The sequence below is a fragment of the Lagopus leucura genome, unplaced genomic scaffold (genome assembly GCF_019238085.1).
Source record: "Lagopus leucura isolate 7727_CA_CO unplaced genomic scaffold, USGS_WTPT01 Super-Scaffold_100159, whole genome shotgun sequence".
In the NCBI taxonomy this organism is placed as follows: domain Eukaryota; kingdom Metazoa; phylum Chordata; class Aves; order Galliformes; family Phasianidae; genus Lagopus; species Lagopus leucura.
Genome location: NW_024962335.1, coordinates 31,878,134 through 31,891,714, shown reverse-complemented (window position 1 = coordinate 31,891,714; position 13,581 = coordinate 31,878,134). Strand labels below are relative to the sequence as shown.

General features: G+C 42.4%; 1 protein-coding gene across 4 annotated transcripts in view; it reads right to left on the bottom strand.

The window, feature by feature from the left end:
- Nucleotides 1-8,105: 8,105 nt before the first annotated feature.
- Nucleotides 8,106-13,581, bottom strand: part of ARHGAP8 (Rho GTPase activating protein 8) — a 76,740-nt gene continuing 71,264 nt past the window's right edge. For all 4 annotated transcript variants that reach the window (XM_042889835.1, XM_042889838.1, XM_042889837.1 and 1 more), the window contains one exon: nucleotides 8,106-8,766. In XM_042889835.1, coding sequence (XP_042745769.1) covers nucleotides 8,569-8,766 — 198 coding nt within the window. In that variant the 3' untranslated portion in view covers nucleotides 8,106-8,568. The remainder of the gene's footprint in view (nucleotides 8,767-13,581) is intronic.

Here is a 13,581-nt window from a genome sequence, read left to right as displayed (position 1 = left end):
AGATGTCGTTGCCCTTGGAGGCGTGACAGGGTGCTCTCTGATTTGCATTAACCCTACAGAACCCCCTGCAAAGCCGAAGCTCCCAGTGCAGACAGAGAAGTGTGTTCACTGTGGCCATAGCTGGAATTCAACCAGCTGTGTAACAAGAGTTAAGAGCAGCTCAGACTTTATGTCTGTTCCCAGAGCTCTCTGCTGTTTTGGATGACTCGACGTGTGTGGCTTTGCAGCCCTTTCCTATCAGTCTTCTTTTCCTGCTGGCAGTAAACTCAGCCTCTGCGTTGTGGTACCTATCCTGTGCCCTTCTTATTTACAAAGAAAAAAAAAAAAAAGAGGAAAAAAAAAGAAAAAAGAAGAAAAAAAATCATTTCAATTAAATACATCTGGAGGAAGAAAAAGACTAAAAATGAGAAAATGAGACATGCTCCCACTGTGCTTTTTCTTTCTCCCTACTCTAAAAAAGCTCATAAAGGGGTTACCTTGAGGTTTTGCTTTGGTCTGAGGGGCCCAGTCAGGTTAGTGGTTATTTTGCTGTGGAGAGGAGATGGTTGTCAGGCTGTGATCAACACTGCAGTGGCCTTCTGAAGTCACTCAGAAATAAAAACTAATGATAGTTGGCTTTGATAACTCACTTCTGATAGCGCAGCTGGAGAAGATCTGACCACAAAGGGAATACAATTTTTTTTAAATTAAGAATTTGATTCTTTACTATGTGATTTCTCAGTATTTTGGTCATCTTTTTAACTTCTCTCTTTACAACAAGGAGGAGGAAGTCTGGCAAATAAAATGCTTGTCAAAACCTTAGGTGAGGGAAAACGTGAGAATGAAATGTAGCAATGTGTTGATACTAACTTATGAGCCAGCCTTACTTGGGAATGGATCAAAGAGGATTAGGCACAGATGAAATGCCTGGTATAAAGATCAAGACCTGTCTCACAAGGAGGATGCTGGCAATGCCTGCTGTGAAGACCATCAATGGGGTGTTCTGGGACCACCACATGGTAAGTTGGTCATTCACTCATGAAAATCCAGGCAGCTGTTGATTTTTACTTGGCAATGACTATGTGCACAGAGGCATCCGGAGGTGTGGGTATCTGAAAGCGGGTGGGATATATTCTGCTGCATGCTGTTAGCTCAACTGTGACTTTCCTTTACAACTTTGGGACCCCAAGTGGCACGATCCAATCAGGTGTGATACGAGGTGAGCTTATGAAGAGCTTGTCGCACCTAATGCCACATTAGCCCACTCATACGTAGAATCACAGAATAGTTTGACTTGGAAAGGGATTCTTAAAGGTCATGTAGTCCAACTGCCCTGCAATGAACAGGGACATCTACAGCTAGATCAATTCACTCAGAGCCCTGTCCAACTTGACCTTCAGTGTCGCCAGGGATGGAGACTCCACCGCCTCTCTGGACAACCTGTGCCAGTGCATCACTACTTATCATAAAAAACATTTTCTTATATCTAATCTAAGTCTCTCCTGTCTTTTGTTTGAAACCATTTCCTGTTGCCCTGTCACAACAGAATAAAACCTGGTAAATTCTCGTATTTGGAGATACTAGACTCTAGCTTTGGTTGCCGCTGTGAGGGAAATGCACTTACGTTTACCTGTACACTCAGTCCAGTGATTGAGTTTGAACACCAGAAATATGAAGAATTTAATGCATTATTGTTGAACTAGTTCTGTACAGATCATGTTTAATCCCAAATTTCCCCACCCCACAACACAGTGATCATGAAGCACAAGGTGTATGACAGGCATAATCTCCAGGTGCTTCCATCTCTATTACAGCACTATCTTCTGTAGTACAGCTGCTTCCTGTAGGAAATCTGCATTGTCTCTGCAGCAGCCTTGCACCACTCATTCTCCCAGCTTGCACTTCCAGGCCCAGTGATGTCTGTGGACACCAGGCACGCTTGACTGCTAAAATACCGTCAAGCGGGGAGTAGGGGCCTATTAACTTTCAAGTAGTAATTATACTGAGAAGTTGAGATACTGTGACACTCGCAGATTGGGGTGTTTATTGCCCTTCTGGCAGGAGCACGCTGAGTGCCATGGTGGGTGAGTGAGAGCTACAAAGATTCTGATTATTTTCATTCTCTCATTTACATTATTTTGTAAAATCTCTTTTGGTGCAGAAGACAGTGATGTTATCTTCCTGAATTTAAATTTATTTTGAAATGGAACAAATTCATTTTTTTCTTGTGCTGAGGACTTCTTTTACTTACCCATCTGGGCTGCTCACGAGCTTTCTTCTGTAATACTGCCCAGAGTTCAACCACAAGCCAGAGTAAAAAGATTTTATTCAGACATCATAGAGTCATGGAATCATTTAGGTTGGAAAAGACCTTCCAGATCACCAAGTCCAATCATCAATCTGATTTACTGACTCCAGTCAATAAACTAAGTCCCTCAGAGCCACTTCCGCACATCTCTTGAATAGCACCAGGAATGGAGACTCCATCACCTTCCTGGGCAGCCCATTCCAACACCTGATCATTTTCTCTGTGAATGAATTCTTCCTAATGTCCAACCTAAACCTTCCCCGGCCAGACTTGAGACTACTTCATCATGTCCTATCACTTGTTGCATAAGAAAATAGACTAACAACCTCCTTGCTGAAGCCTCCTTTCAGACAGTTGTAGCGAGTGAGTTCTCCTCTCAGCCTCTTCTCCAGACCAAAAAGTACATTTCCCTCAGCCACTCTTCAGAAGGCTGGTTTTCTAGTCCATTTACCAGCTTTCTTTGCTCTTCTTTAAAGAGGACTTTCCTCTCATAAACTCATGCTGGCTGTGACCAATAACTGTATTGTCTTTCATGCATTTTTCAGTAGCTCCCAGAAAAACCATCTTCGTAATTTTGCCAGGCACTGAAATGAGACTGACAGGCCTGTAATTACCAGTATCTTATTTTCCTTCCTGAAAATTGGAAATTTGGCCAGCTTCCAGTTGATTGGGACCTCTCCAGATTTCCAAGACTCTTGAAAAATAATTGAGAGAGGTTGCACAATGACATCAGCCATTTGACATTAAGTCCTTCAATCCTTCTGCAAAGGTGGATGTGGTTTGTGATGTTCCATATATGTTTTGTATATTTGTTCTGTGGCAGCAATCAAGCACTTTGTGTAGAAGAGACCACGTGAAGGCTTCTTGGGGGTGCTGGCTGGTGCTGTTTGATATCCCAGTTAGCTGGGGGAGCTACTGTACTGAGACAGATGACTCTAACTATTCCCCAGATGGCTTTTGTGTTCACAAAAACACAACAAAGACCACATACATGGGGGTAAAGAATGACATCCAATATACGTAGACTGCTTCCACAGACTGATGATGGACAGAAATGGGAATAAGGAGACGGATGCAGCTTCAAGGAATGGGAAAAATATTACAAAAAAGAAGACAACTTTGGCAGGTGAAGTTAAAGAGAATGTGGGATCTTTGGAAGCTCTTTAAATAGAACATTAATTAATGGTATTATTTCTATATTTCTGGATCAGGTGAAGTGACAAACACCCACCCGCTAAAGACTCTTATATGAGTGTATCAGAAATTCAGTTCAGAAATTAAAGATGATACAGTTTGCTGTGTTTTACAATCGCTTTTTACTGTCTCATTAATTAAGTGGATAATTTTCATGGCAGAAGAGTTATGGGCTGTAAAGTGCTTTCTTGGGTGATTAAACGGGGAAGTGAAAAAATCATCACCGGAGAGCCCAGTCCATGTAATAGAAAGAAAAACCAGAAATCCTGATTTCTAATTGGGTTTGAGAAGGTTGATGTTGGTGTTTGGGCTAACAGTAGCTTAAAATGTGTCAGTTTGGGGCCTGAAGCAGAATAAAACAAACTGGCTGGCACATGGGGCTCGGTTTCTGAGGGGTTCACTTCCCTTTGGCAGAAGAAGCAGCTTTGCCACCTAAGCATTCAGGTCAGGTAGCAGACCTAGGCACTGCAAACTGTAGGCACAAATCCTCACCCTGTGACTCATGCTGTGAGGACAGCAGGCAGACCAACAGTCATTAAGGCAGCTTCCATAAGGTAATTACACCATGGAGAAATCAGGACCACAAAAGTACCTAGCTTTAATGCTCACTCAACTGTGTGTGCCATCTCTCCTGGCTCCAGAGAGCTCCCTCCTTGCTTCTGAACAGTGACTGCAACACTGTGCACAGCCAAGTGATGCTATCCTAAAAGAGATGGTGATGGAAAGTAGCAATGCACAAAAAGTAAGCCTTGGAAGAAAAACTGCCTTTCTTTCTGTTGAGTTGGTTTTATCTTTGTTGAGTTGGCATTTTTTATTTTTTTTCCATCAGTTCATTATTTTTGTGACAGAACTTCTGCCAGTTGTTCTGGAGAGGAACTGGAGTGGGTAGGAGTCTGGGCAATTCTATGTGCAATTACCGTGGCTTTCCCAATGCTAAAGACAACAGATCCCAGTTAGGAGTAGGAGGTAGGAGAACTTACGTGCCATTTCCACCATGGGTTTGTGCATCTCCACCTCTGAGAGGCAAACCACGACTCTTTCCACAATGTGACAATTCTGGGAAATACCAACAGGACCATTATGGAAAAGGTTATAGTCTCTGGTTGTATTTGGAAGTTTAGTTCTTTGTCTCCAGGACAATTCGTTGTTGAAGCCACCAAAGACCTAAGAAATCTCCTTGGTGAGTGGAGTGCTTTCACAGGCTTTCCAGTTTGAGAGCAAGAAGGGAACATTTGTGGCACCCCAGTTTTAGATCCCCGACTCTTATATGATGCTGAAAGACACTGGAATGTTTTGATAAATTAGGTGCAATAAACTGAAGCAGTTTTCCTGTGTGTGCACAGATAAAGACAGAAATCAAACCCCTCTGATGGTGACAGTGAGTATTACTCCAGTGGGAAAGGCAGAATGCCAACTTTCGTATGCCAGCCTCACATTTAATTGGACACATGTGACTGTTACACATCTTCAGTGGAGATGCACCTACATAAAGCCAGATGCATCGTCTTCTGGCTTCTGTTTTGTGGGTGAAACTATTTGGAAATGAATAGAGCAAGGACAGGAATGTGAGCTTCCTGTAGATCTTCCACTGAACATGAGCTTCTGATTTAAGAAATCACAGGTAACTCTGATTTCTCCCTCCAGCACCCCTGTTGCCATTTGAAAAGTGACACATCTGCCAGGGTAATGAAGACAAACTATTCAGGCAATAAAAGGGGATGATTACACCTTCAATCCCACTGTAAATTCAACTGTCTCTCTTAATTAAGCACAGATTTGATATTAACAAAATATTGGGCTTGTCTATTATCAGTATCATCATGACTGGATGAGTATGTTCATGGTTGCAAGGCTCCGAGAGGTTCTATGATGCTCACAGAGTGCAGTGTGCACTTGCAGATCATTTGCACACATGTCAGGGATATTTATGTACAGAAGTTTTTTGTAAGAACCTAAGGACACCCCTGGTTAACGACATATTGTTCAATCTTGCTACACTTCTTTATAGATCCAGGATAGAAAAGTACACCCTTCCCCCTTCAGTGCTCATTGCTAAAGGCACCATGATAATCAGACTAATCTTGGGACCAATTTTCAGCTCCTAACAGCTCACTAAACTAAAATGCTTCGGCAATTTATTTTCTGTATATTGTCAGCTAGGTAACACTTGATTTCTCATTCCATGACTGCATTTTATTGTTTTAAGCTGAAATCTAGCGTGTGTGTTTCCAACAGATTATCTCCATAATCACTTCCTTTTTGCTATGGAAATGATCTGAAAATTGTTCTTTGATATGAGAGAAGAGTTCAGAAGGCCACGCAGTACAAAACCTCGAATCGCGCAATTATCATTTGTAAAGAGAAACTGTTATCAAAGTAACTGCAGGGGACACCTCCAGGACTCCTCTTAGAGTCAGGAAATTTGAAACATATATTTCTCTAACATGAATTTCACTCCAAACCCTGCTGAATAATTCATGAGAGCTGATTTAATGTTGTAGTTATATCTGGCTCTCAGGACAGAGACTGGGGGCTTCTGCAGCAGACGAAGGATATTGCCATTTCCTTTGGGCTTGGAGGGACGGAGTTGGGGCCCCATTGGGAGGGTTTGGTACTTGATTTGGAAAAGTTCCTCCTCTGGATGGACAAGCTGGCAGGGTGGAAGCCACTGCCATACTCATTGCTTCTCACTGCTGCCTGCCAGGGAGGCAAGAAGGTGATGTGAAGCAGGGGCACCCAGTCCCCTGGCTCTACTTTGCTCCACCAGTGCTATGGCCTCTATTTTTCCTGAGCAGCATCAAGTTACCTACACCAAGGGATAACAGATGTTATCCCTTCTTTAAAGAAAGAAGGAACTTTAAAATGAGAAATCGCGGCTTTGCTATTTGTTTGGTAAATGAGAGGAACCACAAATCGCTAGGAAATGGTGGTTTACAAACTGCCCAAAGAAAGACTGACAGTTTGGCACGTGTGGGGCCAATACCCAGGAGGAGACTCTGGTGCTATCACTTAGCATGTCTGCAGGCAGGCAGATTTTCTGAAGGGATGTTCACTGCTCACAGCCTCTGCTCTTTCCCTACCTAGGGTAAATTGGAGAATTATGTCTATGAGGTGCACCCATCTTTCCCACCAAGCAAAGCTGGCTTCCAGGACCTCAGGATTTCATACCACAGGGTGTGTTAAAACTATCCAGTACATACATTCATGTAACGCAGCATAACATGAAGACTGCTACATTCAAAATGACATTTGATATTGCTGGAATTTTGAAAGAGAACATGGGAAATAACCATTTTATGGTGTTTATCAGCATTTCATCCCAAAGCACTTTTCTAATGCCAAGTTTTACCTCCTTTTACAAACAGCAAAACAATGTGTTGCGCATATGTATTTTTACCAAGGTCAGAAAGTGGCAAAATGCTGAAGTTTTGTTGATTCTAGGCCTCAGTCACTGGTTCAAGGCCAAATTCCTCCTCGGTAAGAACACACTGCTTGTTCACAGAGCTGTGCTGCCAAGCCATTGTACAGCTCCAAGCAGAACTGTGTCTCTTTTCCATAATACAAGCTATGATGCTGTCACTGATAACTCAGGTATAAAACAGAGATTAGTTGTGATACAAAACTCAAGGTAGTTCTGTCCTTTGCAATATTCTCTGGCTGAAGTGCAACAAACATGAATACATGTTAATTATTCTTGTATGGCGCAGTATTTTAGATTTAAGTAGAGTCATGCGTGGTTATTACTCACAGATATTCAAAACCCCCAAAAATTGCCTTTGAGAGCACTTGAGGACATGGGAAAATACACAGATGCGATGTGAAATTTAGCCCTCACATCTTGTTCTAAAGCCTGTGTATTTTTCAGTTTTTAATAATTGTCTAATGCTATAGATGACACCCACTGAACAGAAGAAGGCCTGGCAGATCCAGCATGCCACAGCCTTCTGGATGCTTGGTTATTTCCCCAAATTTCTAACAAGAACAAATAATCTTCACCCAGTGTAATAAGGTCTTGTTGCATCTGCTACACGGGGAGGCAACTCGTAACGGTTGAGAGGATGGCCAAACCCTCAGCTAGCAACTAGAACCTTCAGGATAAAGACAGGCTTTGTGTTTGCAGAGAAGGGGATGGCTAAATTGTTCTCCAGAGATGATTAGTTTTATTGAAGTCCCACTATTTCTGTAGATCTATACAGAAGTAGGAAGATCTGAACCTTAGGGAAAATACTGCTTGCCTTTGTCATACCATTGGTTAATTTGCTTTTGCTTTGCAGGCAAATATGATGATAACTTCATTACACCAATCCACTACTAACCAACAATGAAAGAGTAGTGTTTTAGAGTTCATAAAATACAAGCAATATTAATGGCACTGTTAGAAAGGAAACACTGCCTTTTTGTTAGCTAATTATTCACACTGAGACTAAGAACAGACTTTAAAGGCATTCAATTGGCATTAGGTATGTTACCCAAGTTGCTGTTGTTATTGCTTTGTAGAGAAATCAATGTGAAGAACAAATTTCCATTAACTTAAACTGCAGAAGCAAGCAGCCCAAACATTGGGAGTATTCCTGCGAAAAACAAGACACTTAAATATAGAGAAAAGTAGTTCTAGAAATTTTGGTATCTTAAAAATCAATTCCATCTTTATTAAGTTATTACAGAAATCTCTAACAAACTTGTATTCAAATAATAATATTAATAATAGAAAACTGTACAGACAGGAGTGGTCCAGAATGAAGTTCCGCATGATCCCAGTAAATAATGCCATATAGTGAGGTGTTCAGATCCTTACACAAATAACAGAATCACCTACTGTCACAATTGGTTTGTTTGTTTGTTTGTTTGTTTTAATGTATCAGAACTGCTGAAGTTGAATAAGGAGTTTCACTGTAACTTCTCATATTTAACCTGTACATGGTTCTCTTATGAGAGGAGAATATCTGCAATAGAGTACTTCCCTCACTATCCGAAGATACTTGGAGAGGTATAGAACTGAAAATGCCTTTTGCAGGAACTGCTCTGGCAGTTGAGATGCTCAGACCTTCCCTTCAGGCAGACAAACTTCACCTCCCTTTCTGGGAGCATTAAGGTAAGATCTCACCAGGCACTGTTCGGGAGTTGAATATATTCATGTAGAAATCTATTAGTAGTTCAGTGAAGAGATTCAGAGGCACCAGAGCACTCAGAGAGGCTGTTCCTTTAGATGGCCAGATCAAATTCAAGCCAAAGACACAGGCCAAGCTGGATGCTGTCATTCTATTATATATGCTCTCCTGTGAAACCTGAAAAATAAAAACATAAACTAGTACATTGCAGGCACACACCCCGTGACTGAGAGACAAAAGAGCCTACCATATCAAGAATGAGCCAACGATGAACATAGATGCTAACGACAGGTACATCACTGGCTTCCTAACTGCCTGAGGACTGACCATGCAGCTGAGAGGTAATGGGGCCACCAGGGTCTGTATCCCTTAAGTACAAGAAAAGATGTCAGTAAGTCAAGCAAAAAGCCTGCACTGATTCCTTTTGCTAGGAAAATTAATTGTGTTGGGTTTTCTATATGGAATATGTTGTTATTTCTGCTAGAGGGCAGGGAAGGATGGCAGAAACAGCTACTCCATCTGCCTGTGCTATGTCCTTTACAGAATAAAACTCCGGAATTCTGAAACTGTTTGCAAGGATTTAGAAATATTTTATTTTTTTTCCCACTGATGCATGACTTTCACTTCTAAGTACTTCCACATCTCCCTAGTTTCCCTGATGCAATGGAGGTGAAAATGGATTGTAGAGAAGACATGCAGCACTGAACTCTGCTCTCTATCTAGGTGATGTGCCCTAAACATATCTGTAGACTTGAACTCTAAAGTGGGCAGCAGAAATAATTTTATTTTCTGTATAAAGTTGCCAGGGCATTTGTGCATGTTTTGCCTCTCCTGCACTGCGTGGTTGGTATCTACGATCTGGGTGATAAGTTCCCTGTTACTGCAAACAGTCAGCAATTTGAATGTGCTTTTATTCTTCCTGACATTCCTCCTGACATCCTCCTTGATTATTAGGTGGATAAGAATTGGTTGAGTGGTCATAGCCAGAAGGTTGTTGTCAATGGCTCTGTACCTAGGCAGAAGCCAGTCATGAGTGGTGTCCTCCAGGGATCTGTCTTGGGACAAGTGCCCTTCAGCATCTTTATCAATGACACAGACAGTGGGATTAAGGGTACCCTCTGCAAATTTGCTGATGACACCAAGCTGAGTAATACAGTTGACACAATGACACAATGAAAGGGAGGGATATCACCCAAAGGGAGCTGGACATGTTCAGAAAGCAGGCACAAGAATCTATTAAGATTTAACAAGGCCAATTGCAAGGTGTTGCACTTGGATCAAGGCAATCCCAGATATAGGTACAGACTGAGAGGACTCCTAGCAAGCAGCCCTGCAGAGAAAGCTTGGGTGCCACACAGAATCACAGAATGGCCAGGGTTGGACAGGACCTCAACATGAATCTCCAACTCCCTGCCACATGCAGGGCCACCAACCTCCCCATTTAATACTAGACCAGGCTGCCCAGGGCCCCATCCAACCTGGCCTTGAACACCTCCAGGGACGGGGCATCCACAACCTCTCTGGGCAGCCTGTTCCAGCACCTCACCACTCTCTCTGTAAAGAACTTCCCCCTGACATCCAACCCAAGTCTTCCCTCCCTCAACTTAAAACCATTTCCCCTTGTGCTGCTGTTATCAACCCTTTCAAAGAGTTGATTCCCTCCTGTTTGTAGGCTCCCTTTAGGTACTGAAAGGCTGCAATGAGGTCACCCTGCAGTCTTCTTTTCTCCAAGCTGAACAAGCTCAGCTCCCTCAGCCTGTCTTCGCAGGGGAGGTGCTCCAGTCCCTCATCATCTTCGTGGCTCTCATCTGGACCCTCTCCAACAGCTCTCTGTCTTTTTTGATGGGTCCTGATGGATGAAAAGCTGGACAAGAGCCAGCAGTGTGTGCTTGCAGCCCAGAAAGCTAACAGTATCCTGGGCTGCATCAAAGAGAGGGGTGAACAACAGGGAGAGAGAGGGGATTGCCACCCTCCCTCTGCTCTTGTGCAGCCCCATCTGGAGTACTGTATCCAAGTCTGCTGTTCCCAGTAAAGATGCAGAGCTGTTGGAGCAGACCCAGAGGAAAGCCATGAAGATGAACAAAATCTGGAGCACCTCTTCTATGAAGAAAGGCTGAGGGAACTGGGCTTTTTTAAGTTGGAGAAGAGAAGATTCCAGTGAGACCCTCCTGTGGCCTTCCAGTACTTAAAGGGAAATTACAAGAAGGAAGGGAAACAACTTTTTCCAGGATCTGATAGTGGTAGGACAAAGGGGCATTACTTAAAACTAAAAGAGGGGAAATTTAGGTTAGATGTTAGGAAGAAATTTTTTATTCAGAGTGGTGGTGGTGAGGTGCTTGAACAGGTTGCCCAGACAGGCTGTGGATGCCCCATCTCTGAAGGCATTCAAGGACAGATTGGATGGGTCCTGGCAGCCTGAATTGCAGGCTGGCAAAGTCGCCCATAGCAGGAGAGTTGCAACTAGATGATCTTTAGGGTCCTCTCCTCTAAAGTCTAAGTTACTCCATGATTCTATGACATTATTAGTTCAGCCACTCCTTCCCAGACTGATAGCTGCAGTTTTTCATCAGCAATAAGAATATGGTCTGTAACTGTAACATTGTCTAAACTGTGACGTACAGGTTGCTCTGAAGTTGTCAACCTGGAATAGAATGGGGAAGTATCAGTTAAATATTCCTGTGTACTACTATTTCAAGTGGAACAGGAAACCAAAAACCTGTGCTTCTCAGCATCTCTCCATTTCTGGCTTTTCCATAGGGTCTCCTGAAAAGACAGCTTAGTAGTATTATGGAAACTCTGATGGTACAAGAGAAAAAAAAAAATCTAAGGAATGCTACAATCATGTGAGCAGATACATAAACTTCCCTCTACTCAGTAACACAGGTTTCTTTTCCCTCTGTCTCTGGCTCCTCGGTGTTCTACCTAGCAAGAAGCCTGCTTGGTCAGCCATGAAGGGATATAAAATCCTTCAGACATGCATGCAGGATGCTTTTTTTTTCCTTAGGAGACATGAAGAAACACATATGTGCCAAAAGGTTAGCATTTTCTTCCTAACCACATTTTTTTGTTGCAGTGAGAGGTATTATTTTTCCTTCCAATCTTTGCCTTAACCACCTAGGCCATTAGAGATACAACAGTGCTACAAATATTAAAGGATTCAATTGATTCTAAGGTCATGAAGCAGGGCTGGATAAAGGAAGGGAGTTTTAATAAGGGCATACTGTTGCCATAATCACCTTTTCAGAGGATTGAGTTCACAACGTGAGAATAAGGGTCATCAGATTAAACAGCAATGCCTGCTCCATGACCTTATGCAAAACCCACATCATTCTCTCTTGAGTGTGAACTGCATAGAGCTTGCTGACCTTCACATAATGCTCTCAACACACTATTTAACTATACAGAAAAAAAAAAAAGCAAACCAGCAAGCTATTTTCATTCCTTTAACATGCTTCAGATGAGATCAGCTTAAAGAAGAGTTCATTGTACTACAGCAGTGTAGCAAACACTAAACTGCTACCAAAGTAACTGATAAGGAAAAATAATTAGGATGATGATAATCATTCGGTTAACAAGGAGACACAGACATAAGTGTAATCCTGATGAAAATGGTCTTTGAATAAAGCTAAATGTGATAAGGTTAAGCACTGATGCTTTGGCTCTAAGGTCAAGTGACCCATCCTGACTACATCCATAGAGGGTAATGTTGTGCCAAAGAGTCTCTATGACTTAGAACAAATTATTTTTGGCAGTTCTTTCACTAGGAAGTCTCAAAAATAACATGAGAGCTCTGCTGCAGCCCCTCACATTGGTGTTTTTTATAGCATGTAAACAAACACATTTGCTGCATATCCCGGGGAGGTACTTTAGGTATAGATAAGTACCTTTGATAGCACAAAAGCTATTTGTATAGTACTGGAGGACAGAAAAAGGTGGAAGGAGCTACACCTGTTGCAGTTGTATTTTTCCTGGTTTATAGGGGTGTTCCTGGCACACTATCCTGCTGGCTGTGTGCAGGCACTGTCTTAGAGTGCTAGCTGAAACACATTCAGCTCAAATTTGCTGTTTCCTTCAAATGCCAGTTCTTCAGTCCAAAGCAACAGCACTGCAACTTGCTGACAGAACTAGTTTTGTGGGGTGTTTTTTGTTAATTCTCAGTCAGCTGTCACATAGAATATTTCTAATCCCAAGATGAAACCACCTCTTTCAGTCCGATATAACTTCATGAACATTTCAAGGAGGCAGACAATGTTGAAACAATCAAGAAAAATACCCATGACACAGCCTCTCCCCTGAGAGTGAAAATACATAACATAAAATGAAACAGTGATTATATCTGAGGCAGAGCTACACTGTCTTTTCTGTGAGTCATCAATTAGCCTGACACTCAGCAATTCAAGGAAGACATAGCATGTTGTTTTATTACAAATTGCAGAGCAATCCTTTCCTCAGCAGATTAGAGAAAAAGCCTGCAATTGAAACCTACTCTCTCTCCACAATGATCTTGCTGGCTCAACGAGAACTGCAAGCAAGGAAGCCCTGTCAAAGAATGATAGAAATCCTGAATAGGAAAGGATTCACAAGGATAATCAATTCCAGCTCCTAGCTGCGAGTAGGACCACTCAAAATTCAAACCCTATACTGAGAACACAATCCAAATGCTTCTTGAACTCTGGCCAGACTGAGGCCATGACCACTGCCCTGAGGAGCCTGTCCCATTGACAATCACTCCCTGGTGAACTTCTTCTTAATTTCCAAACTGACCATCTCCTGTTGCATCTCCATGCCTTTCCCTCAAGTCCTGTCACTGTCAACAGAGAGAAGGTCTGGAGCATCTCTCCTATGAAGAAAGATTGAGGGAGCTGGGTTTGTTCAGCTTGGAGAAGGCTCCAGGGAGTTTTCACTGCAATCCTCAAATATTTGAAGGGAGCTTATAAGCAGGAGAGACCAAATTTTCACATGTTTCAATAATTATAGGATGAGAAGGAATGG